This window comes from Danio aesculapii, chromosome 9, assembly GCF_903798145.1.
Source record: "Danio aesculapii chromosome 9, fDanAes4.1, whole genome shotgun sequence".
Lineage (NCBI taxonomy): Eukaryota > Metazoa > Chordata > Actinopteri > Cypriniformes > Danionidae > Danio > Danio aesculapii.
Window position 1 is genome coordinate 7,952,129 of NC_079443.1, and position 27,401 is coordinate 7,979,529.

Here is a 27,401-nt window from a genome sequence, read left to right on the forward strand (position 1 = left end):
TTTAGCATAAAATAAATGTATACTAAAACTTTAATTCATTCATTCATCCATTATTTTCTTTTCAGCTTAGTCCCTTTATTAATCTGGGGTCACCACAGCGGAATAAACCGAAAACTTATCCAGCATATGTTTTACGCAGCGGATGCCCTTCCAGGTGTAACCATAATATACGTTGATTTATTCTCTTTTGTATGATCTTGTAAATAATACTTTTTTTCTTTTCTGTTTGACTTTTTCACTATTGTAAATAAATTCACTTATTTTTGGCAGTATTTTGGTTGTTGTTGTTGAAATTTTGCCACCAACTCACCACAAATTTTAACCACCTTTAAATGTTACCTCTTAAATCCTAGAGCAAAACTATAAAGTCATAACACCATCACTGGGAACAGTTTAGTTTATTCATTCATTTTCTTTTCGGCTTAGTCCCTTTATTATTCTGGGGTCGCCACAGCGGAATAACCGCCAAGTTATCCAGCTAATGTACTCTGGTTGCAGAAAGCATAATAATATGCAACGCCTGAAAATTGGCTAGCCTCTGTCAGTATAACCAGTGTGACCACTTGTCGTCTTCACCACTATTGCATTATACATTTATGATGGAGCAGTGGTGGAGCTCTTCTTCAACAAAATAAGCCTATTCCAAAAATACTGTAGTGTTCCTTTAAAGCTAAAACTAAAGTAAAAACCTATATTTAAAAAAATAACACAATCATGTGCTCCACTTTTACGCAGCGATCCTGATCTTGTGTCCAGGTTTATTCTGCGATAACTATCTTAATTAGCCTAACCTTGTTCTAAACTCATCTGATTGTTCAGTTTCAATGTGCTTTCCTTAATAATGACACCACTCTGAATCCCATGACCACAAACAAGGAACAATGACAGGTCATCACTGTCTCCATCTCCACTTATTTGATTTACGATCAATTCCACTGCTCTAACAAACCAAATCTAGCAACACCACAGTACGGAACCGTCGAGCTAACAATAAAAATCCTGATAAAGAGATAGCCCAACTGTAGCTCTTAGGAAAAGTCAGAAACCACAAGACCCCAAACGGAAATAACACAGAGCACACTGGATTCAATTAATTTCAAGAAAAGTGGTCTGAATCAAAGGATGCAAGAATGCCTTTTATTTACAGTGCCTTCCTGTTCCTCGGAAAAACCTCAGGGCTCCGTTTACTGCAGAAACAGGCTGACTGAAGCGCTGGCTTAATGTGTGGCAGCGACTGACCAAGGAGAGTGAATAATTGACTGATTACAAGATAAGAATGAATAGATGCTGTTGAACGGAGAACAGAAAGTGTTCTTTTCATAGCCGCTGCGCTCCTGTTGCTTTAAAGTGCTGCGCTCTTGTTTCAGATCGGGATGAGTCATTTCAGTAATTCGAGGGACCGCAAAACTCCTTACCAAGACGTAGAGAGGGGTTTTTTTGGAGGGGGAAGAGCAGAGGAAGTAAAAGGAAGACAGAGGAAAGAATGAAGAGAGGAGAGACTGAAAAAACACCACAAGAATGATATGCAGAAATCCCCTGCAAGTGTTGCAAAACATTACCACGAAAATGGCACCATGAGTCTTTTTACACTCTTTTGTGTGATCGCTACGTAAAGTACCTCACGGTGACAGTAATGTTTTTTGCGAATGCTTTGAAAATAATATTAGAGACTACTCAAAATGATTAGTTTCTCGTTATACAGTATGTTTGAGTAAAACATAATTTTGGTTTTATTCTTTAAATTACTGATGTAAAAAGAGCATTTTGCAGAAAATAACAAAAAAGGTGTCTATCATGACCATCATGAATACCACAGGGTATTCATGTTTTCAGGTTTTACAGGGGCAAACCCTAAGAATTTTAACTTTCCCCATTGAAAACAATTCTAATTACTTGCATGATTCTTAAACGACCTTATAACCCAGCTCTAATTTAATGAAAACTTCCAGCTGAGGTTTAAATCTGAAAGTGCACCGTGTTTAAAACTACAGATTCTTTAACGAAATAGTCGACTTAGAGTGAAATAAACGAATCGAGTTGGGTTTGGATGTTTTGCTTGAACGCATCGACGTCGATACAGTACATCACCAAATATTTAGTACCAGATCCGGTAAAACGTGAACGCGCCTTTCTCTTTAGACACTAGCAGAGCTAGGGGGATCACAGGACAGATCATGACATGAAGACGAAGATCACTGACAGATTGAGATTTGGCTGCGGGGAATAAATGGTTAAAGTTAATTTTGACAACAACACCACAGTATAGCCAACCGTATGGATGGTGGATAAACAAAAGGAACAAGGGATGGATGGATGGATGGATGGATGGATAAACAAAAGAAACGATGGATGGATGGATGGATGGATGGATAAACAAAAGGAACAATGGATGGATGGATGGATGGATGATGGATAAATAAAAAGAAAAATGATGGATGGATGGATGGATAAACAAAATGAACGATGTATGGATGGAAGGTTGGATGGATGGATGGATGGATGGATAAACAAAAGGAACGATGGATGAATAGATGGATGGATAGATGGTGGATAAACAAAAGGAACGATGGATGGATGGATGGATGGATGGATGGATGGATAGACGGATGGATGCTGAATAAACAAAAGGAACGATGGATGGATAAATAAACAAAAGAAACAATGGATGGATGGATAGATGGATGGATGGACGGTGGATAAACAAAAGGAATGATATATGGATGGATGGATGGATGGATGGATGGATGCATGCATGGATGGATTTATATAAAAGGAACAATGGATGGATGGATGGATAACAAGAGGAACGATGGATGGATGGATGGATGGATGGATGGATGGATGGATGGATGGATGGATAAATGAGAGGAACGATGGATGGATGGATGGATGGATGTATGGATGGATGGTTGGAAGGATGGATGAAGGATGGATGGATGGATGGATGGATGGATAGATGGTGGATAAACAAAAGGACCAATGGATTGATGTATGGATGAATAAACAAAAGGAAAGATGGATAGATGGATGGATAAACAAAAGGAACGATGGATGGATGGATGGATGGATGGATGGATGGATGGATGGATGGATGGATGAATAGATAAACAAGAGGAACAATGGATGGATGGATGGATGGATGGATGGATGGATGGATGGATGGATGGATGGATAGATGGAAGGATGGATGGATGGATAAATGATGGATGGATGAATGGATGGATGGTGGATAAACAAAAGAAACGATGGATGGATGGATGGAAGTTTAAACATTTAAATGCTTCATCAACTTGTTTTTGCACCTGTTAATGTCATGACAAAATGCCAAATAACTCTAAAAATAAATAAAGAAGAATTTAAAAGTGTTAAAAACCCCTAAATATGTGATTCTCTGTTTCAGATTGTTTTAATCAAACATGACTCTCTCAGCACTGTAAAGTATGAAAGTCAGGGATCAACCCACACACCGCATTAAGTTTAAACAGTTCAGTCTGAGAGAGAAAGAGCTTTCATGTCAAGTCTTTCATTCCTGCAGCACAGCTTATTCATGTTTCTACTTAAAACAGTGTGTGAACATGTGCTGGTCACGCAACCGCACCTTAGTCTTCCCCAGCTGCCACTCTTTCTTGGTGACATCGTACTTCGTCAGCAGATCCGCACATTTCTTCCTCTCGTCCGCTGTGTGGTTTCTGTCCCTCAGGATCATAGTGTATCTGCACAGGAAGTGGGTACAGCTTGAAAACACACACACTCTCTCCACCTCACATATTTTACAGTTAGAGAACAATGTACTGATTAAGAGTTCGCTGATTCAGAGAAGAAGTAAAAATCCCTGGTATTGTTCATTAAGAGTTCAAGGACACTTACTGGATGAAATTTCCAAAAAGAGAACAGATATGGGCATCTGGAAACGATTGTGTGTGTATTTTGATGGACTGTCTGTGGGTCTCAGTGATGGTTTTTTTGGACATACGTCTCACCTGCTGAGAAAATCTTGGAAGGTTCTCCGTACTGGGAAGCCTGCTCTACGGATCTTCACTGTCTCCAGCATTCCTGAGTAGCGGAGCTGATTCAGAACCACATCTGGGTCAAATTTATTTGCATTCTGGAAGATTATAGAAGAGATGTCCATCAGAGCAGATATAAACTGGCAATGTCCAGTATTCTTGAACCAAAGTCAGTATTCAACAGCACTATAATATTGCACAAGCTCAACGTGAAACAGCCCTCAGAACTCTCTTGCCCTTAAAAATAAAGGTTCCAAAATGTGAGTTTTTATGGTGATTTCTGGTTCCTTTTTTTACGTGAAAAACATCTAAAAATCTAATGGAATAAAACCATCAGCAACAATTTATTATTGAGAGTGCATTCTAAGAAAAACATGACATTCAGGAAACAAGAAAATAATTATTTACCTTAACTGTATCTTTGTAACTTTTATCTTAACTACAGCTCTTTACTTTTGATATATTTTTCAGATATTTGTAATATTTGTGCTTAATAAATATACTTCTGTACACTGTTAATGCCTGCTTTAGTTTAGTTAAATTAATTCTGCTTTTAAACACGATTGCTTTACAAATGAGTAAAAAATAAAAATAAAAAAGCATAAACAATACATTATCAACATCAGAGCTCACAACTGCTCTGTCTCTCTAAGGGATTATTAGTTATCGTTAGATACAATTTCTAATGTGAAAATAAAGCAAAATAACTGATCTTTTGGGAACTCAACTGATGTGCTCTTTTTCAAGAAACACAACACTGAAATTTTATAATAATAATAATAATAATAATGATAATAATAATAATAATAATAATAATAATAATCTGTAAAACGTTTTCTTGACAGGACATTTCTTAAATTTACAGACATTTTTTTCCAATTACAAAAACAGACAATTATACGCCCAATACCATATATAGGCAAAATTATTCACCCTCCAGTGTAATTATTTTTCAAATATTTTCCAAGTACAGTATAATGGAATGAATTTTTTTTTTTTTTTGAATTTCAAAAGCTCCTATGATGTCATCTTTTGTAAGCTGTTTGGACAGAACTGTGTGTAGGTATAGTGTGTCCACAGTTCAGTTGATAGAAACCCAACAAATCTCTTTGTCAGCGTAGGAGTGCGGTTTTCCCCGACCACCAAATTGATTGACAGGCGCAATGTTTCCATATTAACATGTATCCATATTTGCATTTGTGTGAGACTCATCCTTTCAGAAAGGCTTGAATAAACTCCCCCACAAATACATGCAATAAACGGTATTTTTGACTAATGAGCAGTATTTCAGCTTTATCCATGTCTGTCTCTATCACTAACTGCTGTTTATCTGATGTTACGCTAACAAGAAGCAGACACGCACATTGGTGCGGTGGGTGGGGAGAAGCAACTCATTTGCATTTGAAGCCAAACACAGCTACAATGTACTCAGACACCAAAATAGGCAGATTCAGAAGGCTATAATAAATACTCTAATGGGTATTTCGAGTTGAAACTTTACAGACACACTTTGGAGACACCAAAGGCTTATCTTACATCTTGTAAATGGGGGTAAAACAGGTGCCTTTTAAAAGATAAAGTGCAATTTAAAGGCTTAACTTGTTAAAAAAAAAACTTCTAAAGGGGCCTATTTATATTGACCATAAAGACGATTTACAAAAACTGCTTTTACACCAGCTAAACCAAAAGACTGCAAACTTTCTACAGATAAAAAACATATAATAGGAAATACAGCGAATAATGTCCTTGCTAAACATCACTTGGGAATTTTTTATTTTATTATTTTTATTTTATTTTTATTTTTTATTTTTTATTTACAAGTGGGCTAATAATATTGCCTTCAATTATAAATATAAAATTAAGTAATAAAACATAAAATTATTTTTTTATGTTGACTCAATTCATAATATTAGGTGGATCTTAGTAGCTTATCTAAATTTGGTCATTAAATGTATTTGTTTAAATGTATTTGTTTAAAGGAACATCGACAGTTTGAAGTTAAAATACTGACTAAAATATTTTCGCTGTGCAAAACAGAGGGAAGAAAGGCTAAAAATATAAGAGGCCTTGGTAATGTCAGCTACACTGTAAAACCCAATAAGTTAAGGCAACTCAAACCGCTTGAGGAAACTGATTGCAACAAACCATTTAAGTTCACAAACTAATCCTAATGAGTACTGTGAACTTAATCCATTTGAGTAAATGAAGCAATTTGAGCACAGTAAAACCCAATAAATGAAGAAAACTCAAACCAACTGAGTACTGTAAAACTCAAGAAGTTAAGGCAACTCAAACCCTTTGAGGAAACCGATTGCTACAAACCATTTGAGTTAAAAAATTAATCTATGAGTACTGTGAACTTACTCCATTTATGTTGAAGTAATGAGGTATTTAATTAACTGATTACCTTTAACACTGAGTTCAAAACTCTTTTTAAATGAGTAGATTTAACTTTCAGTCAATTTTGGGTTAACTACATTCATTTCATTTGATAAAGTTGACTGTTGGGTTTTACACGTTAGAAAAACAGATATTTTACATTTATTAGTCTTACGAGACCACCCCCAGGGACAATTAAAAGCCTAATTTAATTTCATTCCAACCAGCCTAAAATAATACTTGTTTCCATGGCATAAAGAACAAAAGATATCTGTGGTCAGAAAAAGGGGGTCATGGGATGTTTCCACTGGGATTGATTATGTCTATTGTGTTGCGTCAGTGCCATGGTGTTCAGCTGCTCTCACACACTCCTGCCCCATCAGGCCGTTTGATCACTAAAAAGCAGGCCTCATTGTTGGTGGCCTGGACATCTGGTGTGGCTTGTTCCACTATTGTCTTTTGCCATGTCCTTTACTTCACTCAGCAGAATCTGAACCAAAATCATCCTGTCAGGTCAATCTGACGAAAGACTGAGGTGTATTTCTGTTCTCTCTGAGTATTAGAAATGTAGGCGAGACATTGCAGGGTGAATAGGGGAAAAATAAGTTACCACCATACTTGCACCGGTTGGTTTATGACATTAGGAAATACTCATACCCTTTATATTGCACATTTTCAAAAATGCTGTTTAAATATGCAACTGAGGGATGATTTTAATCAATATGCACTAATTTGCATACATTTCTATTACAAAAAATCTGAACAAAAATCTGAACATCAATTTTACAAATGAGGGTCAAAGGTTTTTACTGAGGGGATTTTGGGAATCTTTACTATCATCATAGTTCTGAAATTACTGCAAAGAATGAAAAATGCTTTGTTTTTTTGTAGAATAAAATGTTTATAATGTTTATAATTGTTTATAAACATATCCCTCAGTAAAAAAAACTTCAGAATATTGATGTGAAAAAAGTCAGCTAAGTGTGGTGTGTTTAAGTGCTGCTAAAGAGCAAATAATAGTGCAGCAAAGAAAAAAAAAAGAGAAAATCTTTTCTTTTTTTTGAGTAAACGACCTATTAAAATAAAGATTCTTGAGACATGGACAAAACAGGTGCACAAATACAGCATAACTTCTATTGGGATAAAAAATGAAATATTTTTGTAATGGTAAATGTTATGAGCGATTAATAATAGAGTGTATTTAACACAACCACCACCTTCAATTTAACAGTAACACTTTACAATAAGGGTGTATTGGTTATATATTAGTTCATGCATTGGTCAACAAGAATTAACAGTGAACAACACATGAGTTAAGCGTTAATTAATCTTTGTTAATGTCAACTAAACATAAATTAATGTGTTGTTTATACATTAGTTAAGTAAAAGTGAACAATGGATGGATAACATAACTGATTATATAACATGACCTAGCAATAAACGACACATTTATTCAGCAATACTACATTTGTTATATAAACTAAATGTATATAATGTGTTATTTAATGCATTAGTTAGTTAATGCATTAGATAACATGAACAAATAATGAGCAAATGTTAGCAACACATTAGATAATGTCAAAATAGTGTACTTTTCAATAAGGTTCCTAATTCCTTTAACTAATGCTTTGTTAATAATACATCATGTTAGTAAAGAGTTAACAAACATGAATAACATGACAGCTGAAGCTGGGGTTTCCACTTTAACACTCCAAAACCGGCTTGTTATTCATGTTTGTCAACTCTTAACTTTATATTGGTGCAGGGCTTAATATTAACTTTTTTGATCACCAGCCACTGTGGCTAAGAGTTTTTCAACATTACTAGCCACTCACCATTGTCACTAGCCACAATTTTGTTGTTAGGAAATATATGTTTGTATGCATGCATTTGACATTTGGCATGCTAAAATGACTTGATTTAGATTTTGCGTTATGTCCACATGCCTCCTCATTCATTTCACTTTTTGTGTGTGTTGTGCATGAACTTGCTCAATGAACATGAGCAAATGGGTTGTGCTTTCATAGTGTCGTATTGCAATTAGCTCTTGATTCACAAGACTTTTCAGAGCTCAGAGCTAAGGATTTACCAAAATTTTCTCTGGCCACACCAAAAATATACCAATAAATACATAATTTCTTAGCCATAAATTTAAAATAATTAGAAATTTTCAAAACAAGCTAAATATAGCTGTATACATGCACTTTGTATTCAATAAAACTTTTCTTTAAAAAACAAAACAATTGACATTTTAAAAATAATTATTGTTATGTATGAACTATGCACAGTATGCTAAAAGTCCTAGATCACCAGTTCACTATAAATGGGAGGTTAATCTCATATTAAAGCCATGCTACTGTAAAAGATGATAATTAAACTATGAATAAAAAAAATAACTGTAAAAGAAAGCAGGTGAAAAACATACTGTCTGCGGTAATAAAAGGATGATCACCTGCACATGGTTGACATTAGGCCCATAAATAATCTGTTCAAACAATGGTTAAAGGGAAAGTGGCCACCTCTGCTGCATACACAAAGACATTTTTAAAGAATCTCCAACTCTTGAAAGCAAGCATCGCTTTTTGTGTAGTCTATTCTAATCGCATCAGTTGTTTCCAGGCACGGTTGCTAATTCAAGTAAGAAAACGGCAGCATCACTAACACCCTTGTCAGTGAGTGAGAGTCTCTCCATGCATGTGATCATCCTCTCATTCGGTATTCATCTGCTTTCTTTTGCTCACGCGAACAGTTGTTTTTGTCAGTCGTACTTCTCGATGGGCATCCTTATTGTTGGACTTTGCTTTTAAGAAAACTACAATTTTAAAATAATTTTCAACCGGCCATAGTGGCTAGTTGGTGTGGTTGTCTAAGCCGCCACAGCGGAAATCTGGCAGCTGTTAATGTCAAGCCCTGTTTTGGTGGTATAATATCCTGTGTCAAAACCATGATATGTCAATACCTTGATTCAATTTCTGAGAAAATTATTTGAAATAGTAAAATATTTTTTTCTACCGTGGAAATTTAGGTTGTATCAAAACATAACTCAGTAGTTTAGTACTCTCAAGTTACAAAAATTTAGTTTCATTTGCTTTAGTAATTTGATTTCTCTCTTAGTTTTGCACCCTGTTTTTGTCCCATCTCTAAAGAATCAGTATTCAAACTGATATCTTCTGACAGAAACTAAAGGGTTGATAGTTCACTCCAAAATTAAAAATAATCCTCTATTTACTCTCCCTCAAGTGGTTCCAAACTTTTGCAACTTTATTTTTTTCTGTTGAACACAAAATAAGGTATTCTTAAGAATGTAAACCTGTAACCACTGACTTCCATTGTAGGAGAAACAAAGTATTTTGGAAGTCAATGGTTACATGTTTCCAACATTTTTCATAATATCTTCTTTTGTCTTCAACAGGGAAAAGAAACTCAAACAGGTTTGTGTCAAGACAAGACAAGGTTTTATTTTTGGGTGAACTACCTTCTTAAGTGTATTTTGAATGTTTTCTTTACATTGGACTGAAAAAAAAAATGCACCAAAGGCCCAAAATCTCAAAACTTAATAACACTTCCAGCCTCCGGCGCCTAGACTATAACTGCACAAGACGTTTGGCCCGAGGAGAAATGGTCGTGCCCAACTTAGCCTGATTTCTCTCGAGGTTTTTTAATTCTTCACTCTTGCCAATTGGTGAAGATTTTTCCTCGCCGCTGTCGCCACTGGCTTGCATGGTTTGGGATCTGTAGAGCTGCGCATCACTCTTCAGTGACTCTCAGTAGTGATTATTAAACCACACTGAATTGAGCTAAACTGAACTGAACTTAACTCTGAAAACTGAACTACACTGTTTCAATTAACTATGATCTTCTATGTGAAGCTGCTTTGACTCAATCTACATTGTAAAAGTGCTATACAAATAAAGGTGAATTGAATTGAATTTCTAGCCTTAAAGAAGGCTGAGATAAGCAAGAGATGACTGTCATGTGGTATAATCGACTAAAGAAAAGGTGTTTAATGATGAAGGAATCCAGGCTGAGTGCCAGACGTGGCCACAGCTGTGATTCCCCTCCCTGAGGACAACTTTCACAATACAACAACTCAAACCTGATTCTGAAATAAAAGATTCCTAAATAAATCAATGCAATCATCATATATTCAGCATCATGAGCCGCAGAGACACTGAGTGATGTTCTGGCTGATGTGTGTTCATTGCTCTGCCGCAGGTCAGTGACGCTCAAGCGGGCAGTCGTGACCTCTGACCCCAGCGCAGGCCTGTTTGGGCTGAAGGAATGTGCTGGCATTGAGGAAGGGTCAAGCAGCACAATGAGACTCTATGTGGAGAGAGCTGAACAGCGCAGACTCACAGTACATGTATATGTATGAGGAGGATGAAAGACTGCTCTCAGATACTTTAATAAAAGAAAAGGTCACTACACTGCTATTAAATTAGGTACTTTTATGATGAGGTTTCGTGTAAAATACTTTAGCTACTCTTATAACAATGTAAATTAATGAATGGATCAATTAATTTATTCATTAGTTTAAAAAATTAGTTATTTTATGCACAGTTTAAACAGATGTCCAAGTTTACATTTAAACGATTTAAAGTTATAGCAAAGACTAGAGAATACACAAGACATGTCACTCTTATACTTTTGAATGGGAAAAACTGTAACTGTCAATATGGCAAATGAAGCCCCGCCTTCTAGTACAGGAGCCAATCATCGAGCGCTATATGGCAAATAAAGCCCGCTTTCTAGTACAGGAGCCAATCCGTGATCGCTATACACTGTAAAAAAGGCAGGGTTCCACACAATTCATCCATGTTGTCCCAAGACAAATTGATTAGGTTAACTTAACACTTAAGAAATTTATGTGGATTGAACTTAAAAATTTAAGTTGTCCCAATGAAATCTCAATATTTGTGTTGTTTCAGCGCATTTTAAACAAGTAGTGTGAACAAAAGCACAAAAAATATTTTTTTGAGTGTAGGATGACAATTCTCTGGGGAAGGGGCTCGGACCAGACATGAGTTTCTGCAGATTTTGTGTGATATGAACATTTAGAAATGAAACTAAATAGACAGTTGTTGTTTAATTTTATTGGTTATTCATAATATGTATTGTAATCGTACGCTTGGTAAGTTTTGGAGAATTTGATGCTTCCCTATTCAAACAGAATGCCCGAGCTTACTGCCAGAGAGGAGTTTCAAAGATGGCCGCAGAGTAAAATGACTTGCCCTAAAGGGACTTTGGTTATAGTCTGTATTTAAAAGTGTACTTGATTTTATTTAAAATGCTACATTTGATTTGTTTTGATGATTAACCTTTACTTTTAACTTCAGAAGCTAAAATTCCTTCATTAAGTATAAGTTTGTGTTTAATGTTTAATACTTGTCTCATTCTTTAAAGATCTGATGACATTTCTTCCCAATTTCAAATATAAATATTGTCCTTTTTTGTCTATCAGAAAAATTTCATCATTCCATTAAATGTTGGTTGAGCTTAAACCATGGGTTTTCTGCTCTATTTAAATTGGCACGCTAATTCAACTAAACAACTTATCAGGGGTCACTACAGCAGAATGAACGGCCAACTATTCAACATGTTTTACACAGTGGATGCCCTCACATTCACACTATGACCAGTTTAGTTCATTCAACTCACCTATAGTGCTTGTCTTAGGACTGTGGGGAAAACCGGACCATCCAGAAGAAACCCACGCTAACAAGGGGAGAACATACAAACTCCACACTAAAAATGCCAACTGACCTATCCGGGACTGAAACTAGCTAATCTACTGAGCCACCGTGCTGTTCTAAAATGTTTAATTAAAGATTATTGTTCTTTATTTTATTTTTAATGATTTAATTAAGCATTATATTTTCATCAACTCAATGTTTTCCTTTTTTCCCCCCAGACATCAACATTGTAGATTCAAATCTTAGTCATTTCAGAGCTTAGGGAGGCTGACTCAAGACATACATTTGCATTAAAAACACATTCACTAAAAACCTATTTTAATAGCTCATGCCATGTTGCTTTAGAAACATTTATTTTGTTTTGAAACATTTGTTACATTTGCAACTGGAATACAATAAATAAAAAGTCCATATTTAACCCAAAAAGGGACATTTTTACAAATACATTGCTATTTTTCATGCATTGAAAGCATACAGTGACTAGTGGATCTCTATCATTTACAATCTTTCTCTCATAGTTCTCGATTCTCATTTGCATTTGCAAATTTGGTGCATCAATATTTGGTTACAAGGCAAGCAAGGACCAGTGCTGTTTGATGTTATTGACGTCAAATATTAAGCATCCTAAACTGCTTGAATATGAGCACTACTAGAATATCATTCAGAACCAAAAAACAGTGAAATGAAATTGCTGAATAAAATAAAATAAATGGGCAACACAGTGGCACAGTAGGTAGTGCTGTCACCTCACAGCAAGAAGGTCGCTGGTTCGAACCTCGGCTGGGTCAGTTGGCGTTTCTGTGTGGTGTTTGCATGTTCTCCCTGTGGTCGTGTGGGTTTCCTCCGGGTGCTCCGGTTTTCCCCACAGTCCAAAGATATGCGGTAGAGGTGAATTGGGTAGGCTAAATTGTCTTTATGTAGTGTGTATGTGTTTCCCAGTGATGGGTTGCAGCTGAAAGGGCATCCACTGCATAAAACAAATGCTAGATAAGTTGGCGGTTCATTCCGCTGTGGCGACCCCAGATTAATAAAGGGACTAAGCCGAAAAGAAAATGAATGAATGAATAAAATAAATTAAAAAAGTAAAATAAATAAAATAAAATAAAATAAAATAAAATAAAATAAAATAAAATAAAATAAAATAAAATAAAATAAAATAAAATAAAATAAAATAAAATAAAATAAAAATAAATAAATATATAGTAAAATAAATAAAAAATTTAATAAATTAAATAAAGTAAATAAAAATTCAATAAAATTAAACAAAACTAAATTAAATTAAATATTTAAAAAACTTAATTAAATAAATATAATATAATATTAAACTAAATTAAATTAAATAAAAAAAACAAAACAAAACAAAAAATAAAAACACAAAACAAAATAAAATAAAAACACAAAACAAAATAAAATAAAATAAAAACAAAACAAAACAAAATAAAATAAAAACACAATAAAACAAAATAAAATAAAAACACAATAAAACAAAACATAACACTTGGTTTGATTCTCAAATAAAGCAACTGTGAACATTTGGTCACATTAACAACATGTTCATAATGTCTATTATCAATACTCTAGTAATGCATGAAGCACTATTCAGGCATTTATTCATAATTCAAGTAAGCACAATAACTAAACAAGCATTTTGTGGTCCAGAGTCTTCCACAGAAATAATATAACTATATCAAAACTACATTAATTCATGATTGCTATAAGAACGTGAAGAGACTTTCAACCAATATGAGCGAAAACGTTTTTAGAAAAGCATTCGCACTCATTATATGGCCTACTGGGAGGCTTTTTGGTCATGTCATTATATGGATATTAAAATATCTTTTGTGTCTGACAGGCAAGACACGTTTGCAAATAGTGAAAAAATATATTGACAGACCTCCATGGGATAGTTCACCCAAAAGTGAAAACTCTTACTCATCAATCCTCTGAGTTTTTCAGATACTTACAAATAAGAGATTTCACTAGGAAAAATTGTCCTGGTTTTGAAAATATAACCATACACCATACATTTGAGAATATAACAAAACACAACCCAATAGAAAAAGGTACTGTCTCTTTTTTTATAACTAATTATTAGATAAGGTTAATTCAAACACTGAAAAAATTAGGAAAGAGTGGGAGAAGGAGCTTAATACAGAGATATCAAATGAGTCATGGGAAGATTATCTTTCCAAAATTCATGATTGTTCAATCAACATGGGACACAGACTGATTCAATTTCAAGTTATCCACAGACTTCATTATTCAAAAGTAAAATTACACGATTTTTCCAAATGTTTCTTTATTGTGAAACAAATGTAAAACCTCTGAAGGTACACTGGCTCACTCATTCCGGTTATGCCGTAAAATTAATTTTGGCAGAGCATTTCTAATTTTATATCTGAAGTACACAGGATTAATCTTTCACCAAAGCCAAAATTGGGCATTTTTTGGAGACACCTCAGAAATAGCTGATGAATATTTATCACAGGCAGTATCTTTGTGTATGATATTAGCAAAAGAAAATAATTTTACAAAATTAGAACTCAGATTACGTGCCTGTCTTTAAAACTTGGATTAGGGGTTTAAGTTACGTGTTGCCCATGGAAGAAATACGATATGGGATGGCAAACAAACTAAGCACATTTTTTAAAATCTGCAATCCAATTATGTTTTATATCAGTAATGCTGACTTGTATCTCTTTATAGGTGGGATTGGTTTGGCATAAGTCGGGTTGTGGAGCCTAGACATTTCTCTGTAAATTATTATTATTATTATTTTATATATTTAATTCTATTTATTTCTCTTAAGCTTTCTGGATGATATTGTATTATGTTGTGTCCGACTATTTTTGTATTTTGAAATGGCCTTTGTACCCTTTTTTTCTGTCTCTTTTTTTTGTTCTGTTTATGTTATTGTTTATTTTCTTATGCTAAAAAACAATAAAAAGATTATATATTTAAAAAAAAAAACATTTTACTCACCCTAAACCTATTTAAATTCTCTTCTTAAGTTAACCACAAAATAAAATATACTGATGAAAGCAGGATACATTTAATCATTAACTCTCATCTGTTTTTCCCACTAATGATATCAATGGTTACAGGTTTTCAGCTTTCTTCAAAACATCTTCTTTAGAAACTCAAAAAGGTTTGCAATCACTTGAGTGTTCTTATACATAATGAGTACATTTTTTATTTATGGGTGAACCATCTATTTTATGTCTGAGTGATGTTTTTTTTTTCATTTGAAAGTTAAGTTTCATACGAATGCTTTTATCATTTGTTGGACTCAAGGAACAAATAAGGAAAGTAAACAGCACAGGAATGTGATATCTACAGTACAAAAAAACGTGTGTCAGTCCTACCTTCTCCATGTTAGGTTTAATGCAGCGCACAAAGAAGGGATTGGAGGCACTTAAAGTGGCCATCAGTGCATGAAGAGAATCCTGAAACACACACACAGACACAATAACACTAAATTACAACCCTGCGCAGGAAAGCAGCAGCACCAAAAGTGGCGTTCAGCAACCACAGCTGCTATTTGCTCTTGTTAAAGAGGGCAAACACAGGCTACGACGGGGCCAGTATTTCCATCAAGGACCCTTCAACCTGGCACTCTGTCCCACAGCCTCAGACTGAGAGGCTCCAGGCTGGCTTTAATGACAGGGGAGCAGGGGAACATGCACGGACCCTGTCAAACCCTTGTGCCCGGTTTGTGGGTAATCCCCTGGCTTTAAGAGCCACAGTACAAGGGCAGCTGCCAAATCCCCTGCACGGCAGTTATGACATGCAAAGCCCCGTAACCCCGCAAAGCTGCAGATATACAGGGACACAGACAAAGAGGGCAAAACACACACACATGCAAGACTGACACAAAGACACGCAAGTGCAGAAAAAATAAATTCTGCTACGTCCGCATTCATAACCTTGAACGTCCACCCCAAAATATGAAACTCACATGCAAGGGTTATTATAATTCTGTTTCAAAACCTACTGAGCTGCCTTGCTAAATACTGTCTGATTTTAAAGGAAGCACTCGAACTGTTATGATATCCAACAAGTGACTAGTTTGGAGTATTTTTTCTTATTCACTTAAAGCAGGGATGTCAAACTGAGTTCTTGGAGAGCCGCAACCCAGCACAGTTTATTTTCAACCCTGCTTTAACACACTTACCTGTAGGTTTCAAACAAGCCTGAAGGACTCAATTAGTTAGATCAGGTGTGTTTCATTAGGGTTAAAGTTAAACTGTGCAGCTTCGGCCCTCCAGAGAATGAGTTTGACACCTGTGACTTAAAGCATAGGAGGTTACAAATAAATTTAGCAATATTTATAATATTTACTTAATTCAAGAACAAAACCGTGTCTGCAAGAGTTTTAGAATATTTATCATTGACTAATTTAAAAGATCTTATGACGTTTAATCAGTATTGCTGTCATCTGTGTGTTTCTTATAGAATGTTTGTTTATAAAGAAACTGTTATGCCTCATTCACACTACACTGTAAAAAACCTAAAAAGTTAAGGTCACACAAACCATTAGAGGAAACCAATTGCAACAAACCATTTAAGTTCAAAAACTAATCCTAATAAGTACTGTGAACTTAATCCATTTGAGTAAACGAAGCAATTTGAGCAAAGTAAAACCCAATAAATGAAGAAAACTCAAACTAACTGAGTACTGTAAAACTAAATAAGTTAAGGCAACTCAAACCGTTTGAGGAAACCAATTGCAACAAACCCATTTGAGTTAAAAAAATCTATATGAGTACTGTGAACTTGCTCCATTTAAGTTGAAGTAATGAGGTATTTAATTAACTTATTGCACTCAGAACTCTTTTCAAATGAGTAGAATTAACTTTCAGTCAATTTTGAGTTAACTACACTCATTTCAGTAGGTGCAGAAGGCCCCTACTGGCCCATATCTATCAGCTGATAACCACGGCTATTCAATAACATTCGAGTGATAACATTCGAAGCGGGTGGTCCTAAAAGGCTTTTAAAACATCATTAAAAAGCATTTCCTCTATGGAGAAATCGGATTTTTGATTCTGGGAAGCCTGACTCTATATTTTATATTTTGATGTTAGTAAATACCAATGTCAGAGCAAATTATTCATTGTGCTGAATTATTCATCTAGCTTCATCCTCCATCTTGGATAAAATTTGTGTGTGTGTAATTGTATTCTCACAAGTATATCATTACCAGTAAATTTTAACCTCATGGGGACATTTTTTGGTCATAAATCACACAGATTGAAGAATTAAAAAATGAAAAAATGCATATTGTTTCCTTAAAGGGTTGGGTTTAGGGGTAGGGGCAAGGGTATAGAATATACAGTTTACATTATATCAGTGGGAAGCCCCATAAATATAGCTGTATAAATATGGGTGTGTGAAATGTAATGATGAATTTGAGCTTAGGTTAAAAAGCGTTTTTAATAGGCGTTTATTTAGAGGCAGTTGACTGGGTTTAGAAACAAAACCGCAGTCTCGCAATCTTCCTGTCCTGATTTTTTCACATGGCATAGGATATAGATTCTGTCTCACCCTGAACTGAGAGCTGACGGTGGGTTTGCGGCGGGCAGTGCCCATCTTCAGAGTCTCATCTCCACTCCTGCTGCCAAAACGCTCAAACAGGTCATAGATGAAGTCAAGCCTGAGAGATACAAGAGAATTCATCACTCACAGACACCATTCACATCAGCAGAAATGTAGATCTTTAAGTTTAAATTTGGACTATTGTACAAGGGAGTGCATATGGGAAACTTTTTCATTACTGTTAGTTCCATTCATTTTCATGCCATAAGGTTTTTAAAACCTCTTTGTTAAAGCGTTGTAAGTCAAAGTCAAGTCTAACAAGAAGAATCAGAACATTTGATTTGAAGCAAAGGAAAATATGATAATTGGACAAAAAAAAGTTAAAAAGTGTGAACTTAGGGAAAGAACTATTAAGCTATTAAGTATTGTGCATGACAACTGAATTACAGACAACAGAGAAGTATAAAAAATATTTTATTAAGTTCCTACTGTAAATACAAAAAATGTAAGGCAATTTGCTGCATATCTTTTTTTTTGTAATTTTGTTTTAGTTTGTTCAATTTTATTTTATTTTTTTAAAGGTGTATTTTTGGCATTTTTGCCTTAATTTGACAGGACAGTAGGTTGACAGGAAGTGAAGTGGGAGAGAGAGGGTGTTAGGATCGGAAAAGGTCTACAAGCTGGGATTCAAACTCGGGATACGAGGAGGGCTTCCGCACCATACGTCGACGCTTACTCAGTTGACTCAACTTTTTAACACAACTAATGCACTTGACTTGTTTTAAGCTGTGTCAACTACAGCTCTGCAGCAAGTAACCTTACAATATTAAGTCACTTTGTTGGTTATTTCAAGTTTATTACAAAATATTTATTGCTTTCTTATTATTTCGTAAGTCTTATTTCTTTTAGTTTGGCTTCAGTTTAGGAATTTAAACTGCTTTTTACTGCTAAGGTCAATATTATTATTATTAATTTCGATTTTTCGATTGGCTACAGAACAAACCACCTAACTTGCCTAGTTAACCCAATTAACCTAGTTAAGCCTTTAAAATGCACACTAAGCTTAATACTACTATCTTGTAAAATAACTGGTAAAATATTATGCACTCATGGCAAATAATTTAGTTATTAGAAATTAGTTATTAAAGCTGTTATAATATTTTTGTTTTTAACACCTCTATTTGTAATTCATAGGTTCAACAACAGATGGGTTCAACAACATTTTTACAACTGATCGATTTGTGTTGGGACAACATGAAGGAATTAAGTTAACTTATTAGTTTTTGCAAAATTAAATGAATTAAACATAAAATAATATAATTGTGCCCCAAAAAAACTCAAGAATTTTGTTGTGTCAGCTTATTTTTATTTAAGTAGTTTGAACAAACAGCAATCGTCATTTTTTGAGTGTAGTCAAGATCTCAGGCCCAGTTCATATTTTGGACAGCTTTTTATTCTGTTGTTGCTTTTGATAGATCATTTTAAATAGTCTGTCAATAAGACAAATTCCTTTTTAAAAGTATAAAATATTCCATTTAATCTCTCAGTTCATAGAAACTCCATAAATGTATACACTTAGATATTTTGATAATATAATTCCCCAAAATTGATGTCAACTATTCTTTGATATACATTTTATTTTGTTGTACCATCACACATGCATTATTGATCTCCAGCAAGTTAGATACACTAAGAATCACTAATTACACAAAAGATCTGCATAGATCACCTGCTGTCCTTCAGCATGTTGAGGATGTCATCTCTGAATGTGTCTCTGTTTTTCTCTAGGATGCCACGCACATCGTACAGCACCTGACCGACACAGAGAAAAAAAACACAGTTATAAAACACAAGTACGATGACCTTAAATACTGCAGCATTTATATAACCAACAGCACATGTACAGCATACTTGTGCCTGTCCTAACAATACTAATTGAATTGTGAAATGCACTCCAGTTCCTGTGTAGTGGAATTGATGGAGCTGGTGCTGCCGCAGTTTAATGCAGTCACCTGTCGTGTATTATTCAGTCATGACCCCCATGGTGACAGATTCCTCTACTGATCTTAACACCATAAAATAAACTCCTGAGCTGCAGAGTATGCCGCATCCACAACACATGCTGCGGGTATTTATATCACCTGCTCGATAATTGCAATCTCCCATTTAAGCAGAGCATTCATCTAAAGCTTATAGTCCAATCTTTCATTTGTGTTGGCCCAGAGAGGAGATGCTAAAGATATTCTCCATCTGGATTGGATTGATATTGATATTGGAAGACTGGATTGATATTACGGGAACCATGTTTCAAGTCTCACCAGCAAGATACTGCAACGTAAGGAGGTAAAAAAGTTACACCATACTTCCACAATTTATTGATTGCATTAAAGAGCCCCTATTCTGGGTTTTTTGAAAATGAGCTTCCATGCAGTGTGTAACACAGCTTTAAGTGAAGTGAAATACTGTAAAAAAAAATCTGAAATTTGATGGTTTATTTCCGGCAGGGAAAAAAACGTAAAATAACGGCTGTTAAATAACAGAAATTTACCATAAAATAACGGACATTAAATTACAGACATTTTCTTAAATTTTAATTTCCTGTAAATTTCTGACTCATAGTGGTTCAAATGAATCGCCACAGTAACAAATCTTTAGCCAAGTCGGCGTGATGTCGATATGGAACTTAAGCCCCGCCCATTCGTTCCGCGCGCAGACCCAAGAAAATTGAAACCACCGGCCCCGCCCACAAACACTATAGCAAGAAAAAGAGGAAGACAAACACTGTAGCAGATCCTGCACTGAAAAAAATTATTCAAAGATGATTCCTTGGATTTACTCAATATTTTTACATTAAGTGGTTGTAAACAATTTATTTGGGCTGAATTTAAACAAACAAATTAAGTTGAACATTGCTCAATTTAATTTGTTTGATTAAATTCAACACAAATAAATTGTTTGCAACAGTTTTGCATGCAACACTTTTTTCAGTGTGGTTGAATCATGTCTTGAAGACGCTGTGCTCTAGAGTGTGAGGGAAGTGAGCGTTATTTTCCCTCCCCAAAGATGAGGCTGTGAAGAGTCAGTGGTTGAAGTTTATTTTTGCAAAAATTCCTCAGCATTATAGCTCCAGCCTTGTGCTGTGTTCTCGTCATTTTCTGACGAGTGCTTCACCAATCTACATGCTTACACCGGGGGATTCATACACATTTGTTAAAGGAAGGATCAGAAAGACTGTTAATGTATGGGACTTTGTCAGAGCTTGACAGGAACTTTACAGTGCACAGTTCATGGATCAGTTTCTTCCTCCATTTCACAAGTGTAAGTAACTTAAGTGCGATTAAAATGGTTGTCTCCTTGTTTTCTCTAGCTTGCAAATTATTAGTTTAATTGTGTTTTGTTACTTGTAACCACTTGTACTGTACCTGGTTAGTTCTTTTTATTCTCATATCGCATTTAAAACCGATTTGTTTACGGATTTAAATGCGTTTGTGAGCTCGCGATCTTTTGCAGTTTGTCGTTGCTATGGCCATCATCAGGTGTTCCTACACACGTACGGCAGTCAAGTTTCAAACTAGTTCAACTTTTGCCACTGTGTGGAATCATACTGAACGTGTGTCACTGTTTTTGAGCAATATGCTAGTGTTAAACTGCATTGCTTTAATGCACTCGTGCATTAGGCTCACACATACACTCTGCACTCTGACTACTTCAAAATTGTTGATAAGCCGTAGTGGGCATTTCTCGTCATAATTCAAGAAATACTGCAAACAGAAAAATAATACAATTAAAAAAGAATAAAATAACATCAGGCAAATTATGTGTAAAGATGTGTAAATGTGTAAACCCCTTAGACTATACACTGATGATTAGTTACTTTAAAAAAGTGAGTTAACCTGTTGCCTTAAAAGCAACAAGTTGATTTTACTTTAAAAAGTCAGTAATTCAAGGGTGACATGTTGGCTCAGCAGTTAGCACTGTCACCTCACAGCAAGAAGGTTGCTGGTTCGAGTCCTGACTGGGCCAAATGGCATTTGGAGTTTGTATGTTCGCCCCCTTGTTCGTGTGGATTTCCCCCCAGGCCAAAGATATGTGGTATAGATGAATTGAATAAATTAAATTGGCTGTAGTGTATGTGTGTGAATAAGTGTGTATGGGTGTTACCCAATACTGGGTTGCAGCTTAAAGAGCATCCGCTGTGTAAAACATACAGTCTGCTGGATAAAATAGTGGTTCATTCTGCTGTGGCGATTCCTGATGAATAAAGGGACTAAGCCGAAGGAAAATGAATGAATAAAGTCAGTAATTCCACTGACTTAACTTTGATAATATTGGACATATTTGTTTAATTAATGACTATAAGACAATGAGTTTACTCTCTTTTCTTAAGTCAGCAAATTGCTTATTTACAATAAAGATATGAATAAATCTGCATATCTGTTTATTTTAAGAAAACGGTCTTTATAAATATGTACTGTAATTGAAATCTACACACACAAATTACTAAAATGCTTTAAAAGATACACATAAAGGTGTATTTTATTGGCTGTTTTCTTTCCATTAAGCTGGAATATAAACACTTCTATGAAAATCCAAAAAGCCCAAAATCTCAAAATTGAGAGGTGCATAAAATGGAGAGGTTTTTGCCTGAAGTGTCTCACCTCAAAAAAAATACGCCTTTACTTGAGAATTACAATTACAGGCCTTAATACCAAATGCAATTCTAGATGTTTTTACTGGAAAACTGGATTAAATCAAAGATTTTTTTGGATTAGAGAAAGTCAAAAGCAAGTCGGAGCATGAATGAAAACTGTCAGGAAGAGAGAAACTGCAAGAAGAGAAGGAGCCGGACGATGTGCCAAATGCATGTGGTTTCCAGCACATTAAACTGTGGAGGCTTCGTGTGGTGCCATGGTGAAAGGGCAAACCAGCTCTTCACTTTCCATCTCTCTCTCTCTCTCGCTGTACTTTTTCAGCCTGCTGCTCCGACTGCTTTCTCTCAATGTCCTAAAAGACTAATTCCTCTCTTACAGCCTGAAACTGATACTGCAAATGATGAGAGAGGGGGGAAAAGACTGGGAAAGTCCAGTGTCTGCTTGCTCCTGGTAATCACACTTGTGCAATTGTGACAGACAGGAATATCAGCCAATTCTCGAGATTAACGGTATCAACTGGAAGGGTCATTGCTGCTTGTTGGTAAAAAAAAGAAAGATCCTGTCGTCATTTACTCGCCCTTTACTTGTTTCAAGGAAAACAACAGGTTTGACATTCTTTTTTTGTTGAACACAAACTAAGATATTTTGAAGAAAGATTCAATCCTGTAGCCATTGACTTCCATAGTATCTGTATTTCCTACTGGAAGACAATGGCAACATATTTCTAACATTCTTCAAAATATATATTTTTTTCAACAGAATAAAGACATGTTGAGCCAGATGAGATGAGTTATCAGCTTGGCTGTGACTTGACCCAGATATGATCCATGTTTGGCCCTTGTCTGGAAGCCAGACTTACTCCAGTCATGTACTGTAATTCACTGCGGCATGTGGGCCAAGCAAAACCTGATTGTGTGGACCAAAGCTGGGCCAAAGAAATTTTCCTATGTGGCAATACTTGTGTAAACTAAGTATGGCAATAGTACTGTAAAACAAAGAGTGTTACACCTCGGAGTGTATGTTGTTGTCATTCATGGTTTATATAAATGTGTATAATGTCATTGGAATTATGATGTAAAAAATGGTTAATAAGGACAATAATAATCACAAGGACAATGAGGACAATAATAAATAATATCCCGTGTCATTGAAACCAAAAGGCATAAATTAAAAGGTTGTCTGTGAGGATTTTTTTATGGAGTATGATTAGCATTGGAGATCTATGAAGAGTCCCCAAATACCACATATTTAAGTATCTCTCTCTCTCTCTCTCTCTCTCTCTTTCTCTCTCTATGTGTGTGTGTGTTAGGAGTCTGCCGCCTCTGATGTCAATTAAATGCATTTAAACTGTACTAGAACTTTTAGTAGACCCCATAAAATCTTTCCAACCTCACAAATAATGCACCACAAAACCAATACTGTAAAACAAGACTTTTTCCTACACTGTGATTTTCTTCTGTATACCTGGTAAGATGGTCTTAAAATTCTAAGAAAAAAAGTGTTTGTTTCTCTCAAGAGGGAATTTTCTTGCCTATGAAGTTGCTAATGTTAACTAAAAGTACTAAAATATTTTAGAAATATAAATGATAGAAAAAAATGTAAATATACATGTATATTGATGAATGCAGAGTTTCTGCAGAATCATAAAGTCAAATTTAAGACTTTTAAGACCATTATTAATGAAAGTAAGACTTATATGGGGATAAACACTTTATAGATTATATTTCTATAATGGAAAAGGAAAATATTTTTACTATCCTCATTAAAGAAATTCTAATTTACTTATATCTTAGCCATTTATTTTAAATATTGTATCAAAACAAGCAAACTTTAGTGCACTTTTTTCAACATAACATTTTTTTTTATCTAAATATATGCACAACTGTCTCTCCAGCTCAGTGTCCTCACCATAAATAAATGGAGAACTTTTAAACGAATGTTATTTTAAGTAAGATAATTAAACTATTTGGTAAAAATTCTATTTAGATGGGTTGCTGGTGATTGGATGATTTCAGCCAGAAAGAGTAGCTTTTCAAGGAGAATTAAGACCTCTTTAAAATGATTTAAGACCTACAACACAATGTTTTGGTAAATTGAAGACTTTTTAAGGCCTAAAATTTAGTTTTGGGAATTTAAGACATTTTAAGACCCTGCGGACACCCTGTAAATGGGTCAAAGACAATCCCATTATAGCATCTGTAGCAAATATAAACGTAACATTTACAGAAAGCATATTACATGTGATTTGGATTTTCTGTTAAAAATAATGTTTGTGTCAATAAAATATCAAAATATGGGAAATAATTCTCCATCATTATCCACAATAACTACACTACCGGTCAAAAGTTTGTGGTCACTTTTATTTTTATTTTTTTCATTTTAATAAAAAGATTCTGTTCATCAAGGCGGCATTTATTAAATCTAAAAAAAACTAAAATTGGAAAATAGTATAACTGCTTTCTTATTGTATGTAGTTTCAAATGAAATTATTACTCCAGTCATTATTGCTTTTATAACTATTATCATTAATAATAATAATATTAATAATAATAATAACAATCATAATAATTATCATTAAAGTGATTTCTGAACTCATCAAAATTCATCTTTAAAATCACTGGAATAAATAATTAAATTAAATGATAAACTACTTTTGAACAGTTATTTTATAGTGCAATAACATTTTACAATTTTACTATTTGTACTGTGTTTTTGGTTAAATAAATGCAGTCTTGGTGTGCAGGAGAAGCTTATTTTAAAACATTTAAAAATCCTACAGACCCCAAACTTTTGACCGGTAGTGTATAAATACTGATTAAATTATATAAAAATAAATGAATAAAAATGAATAAAAAGTATTGCTGACAAATGGATGAAACTAGTGGGTTGAAGAATAGCAGCAAAGCATTTACAATGATGATAAATTAATATTTTCACACCGCAGTGTGATTCTCACGGGTAAAAGGTATTTACTATTTACTCTGAAGTGATTATAAACCTTTTTGAGTTTCATTTTTTCAGTTGAAAACAAAAGAACATATTTTGAAGAAACCCCTTACATCCAGAGTAGGAAAAACAAATACTGTAAAAGTCAATGGTTTCCAGTTTTCTTCAAAAATATCTTCTTTTGTGTTTAACACGAAAAAAAACACCCTCAAACATCAAATAACTCTTTGCCTGACTCTCTGCCTGACGAGATTCTGTGATATGTTAACTACTGGAACACTAAACGTTATTTTAATGGGTGCCCTGTAAATTTACAGTAACTTACTGGAATCAGTTTGAAAAAAAAAACAGCAAAAGTTTTGTATTTACATTCACAGCACCATTTATCTTGCTCTATATGTATTTACAGACTTTTATGTATATCTTTACTATAAAATATACAGTAATTTTCACTATGCAACTTTAAAATACAGTAAAATACTGCATAACTGTCCTACAGTAAAATACAGTTCATACTACAGTTAAATACTCTATCATTTACAAAAATGGTTAACAGTGTGTTGTATGATAATATGCATGATAGTCATTATTGTCATGTGAAAATATTAAGCAAAAAAAAACATTTGTCATTGATCCAAATCCCATAACACCGCACATCATCTCCAACACTAAAACAACACTACATGTTGATATATTTACCTCTCCCGCATAATGTTTAATACCAAACTGGTGATCTGCCACTCTGGGTTTCACGTAATATGGATTAGTCTGCAGAGAAAAAAACACACACACAACAATTTCACCCAGATCATAATCAGCAGCAAGTACACACACACATACACACACACAAACACACACTCTCACACACAGGTGCTTTAGTCAGTGAGTCTTTACAGTATGCAGGTTCTCCGAGGACACACTCATTGTTTGTGCGGCCTGAGGAAAAGCCTGCTCATGTTACTGTATTGTGCCTGTGCGTGTGAGAGGCTGTGGGAGTGTGACTGGGTGGTGCCCACTGGCTCAGCGCTGGGCTTTACCAGCGAGTTTGAAGAAGAATTAACTCTCTGTGATCTGAAAATGAAAGCGTTTTGAAAAGGACGACTTACAGCGTGCCGGCTGTGGAGTTTCTCCAGTAGGGTGTAGTCCGTGCCTTTAGGGAATCGACTCTCTTCATTGATAAGAGCCAACATGCCCAGTTTCTGAGGAAAAGAGCACACTGAATTGAGCAAACGCTTCCTCCTGGTCTCCACTATATCCACAGGGGTAATGTTAGTCATCATTTAGGGTTGTTCAGGGGATAGAATACAAAAGAAGATATTTGGAAGAATGTTGGAAAAACGTGACAATTAATTTTCATAATAGGAAAAATGACTATATGGATGTCAGTTGCTACTGGTTTTCAACATTCTTCAAAATATCTTCTTTTGTGTTCTACAAAAACTCAAGTGGAAGTTAAGTAAATAAAGATTTATTTATTTTTGCGTGTACTGTCCCTTTAATTTTAATCACTTATAATCAGATGGAGGACCATATATGGTAACTTCATTGACATTATTGCAATATATATTTTTTTGTATAATAGTCTAGTAATATCCACAAGAAACACTCCAGGGAACTATGACGTTTATTTGTATGCAAAAACCCGGAAGCAAGTTAGCATTTTAGCAGTTCCGCTTCACTCATCCCAAAGTCTATGGGTTTTTTGAATGGGATTTCAATTAAATCGCTTAAATAAGGTTTGTGGCTAACACAAACTCAAGATACTTTCACGTTTTATTCTACAATATAAAACACATCTGTTAAATCACACTCTTGATTTTTTAAATCGGTTACGCTTTTTTAAAAAGACGGTTGCTATCAAGTTGCTAAATGGGACTACAGGCGGTGTCGGAGGGATTATACATCATCGAGCTCAGTGTTGCCAACTATTTTCAGTGAAATGTAGCTAAAGCCTGCCCAAAAAGTAGCTAAATGTTGGCAGATGAAGTCACGCACTAATTTGCATATCAGTGACGTCATCGCGTAGTATCTGACAAGCGTAAGCCCGTCATTTCTCTACTCTCTGAGGCGCCGTGTATTATATTATATTAAAACATTACATCCAGAGGCCCAATAAATAGGTTCCTATTAATATACTACTTTGCGTGATGACGTCATTGCGTAACGGCAATTCAAAACTACATCTT

At 34.8% G+C, this 27,401-nt stretch overlaps 1 protein-coding gene across 2 annotated transcripts in view; it reads right to left on the reverse strand.

The window, feature by feature from the left end:
- Positions 1–27,401, reverse strand: part of myo10l3 (myosin X, like 3) — a 179,175-nt gene that overhangs the window by 61,875 nt on the left and 89,899 nt on the right. For both annotated transcript variants that reach the window (XM_056464724.1, XM_056464723.1), the window contains exons 14-20: positions 26,322–26,414; positions 25,915–25,983; positions 19,347–19,429; positions 17,627–17,735; positions 15,445–15,525; positions 3,981–4,105; positions 3,599–3,713 (exon numbers count right to left, since the gene is read on the reverse strand). In XM_056464724.1, coding sequence (XP_056320699.1) covers positions 3,599–3,713; positions 3,981–4,105; positions 15,445–15,525; positions 17,627–17,735; positions 19,347–19,429; positions 25,915–25,983; positions 26,322–26,414 — 675 coding nt within the window. The remainder of the gene's footprint in view (positions 1–3,598; positions 3,714–3,980; positions 4,106–15,444; positions 15,526–17,626; positions 17,736–19,346; positions 19,430–25,914; positions 25,984–26,321; positions 26,415–27,401) is intronic.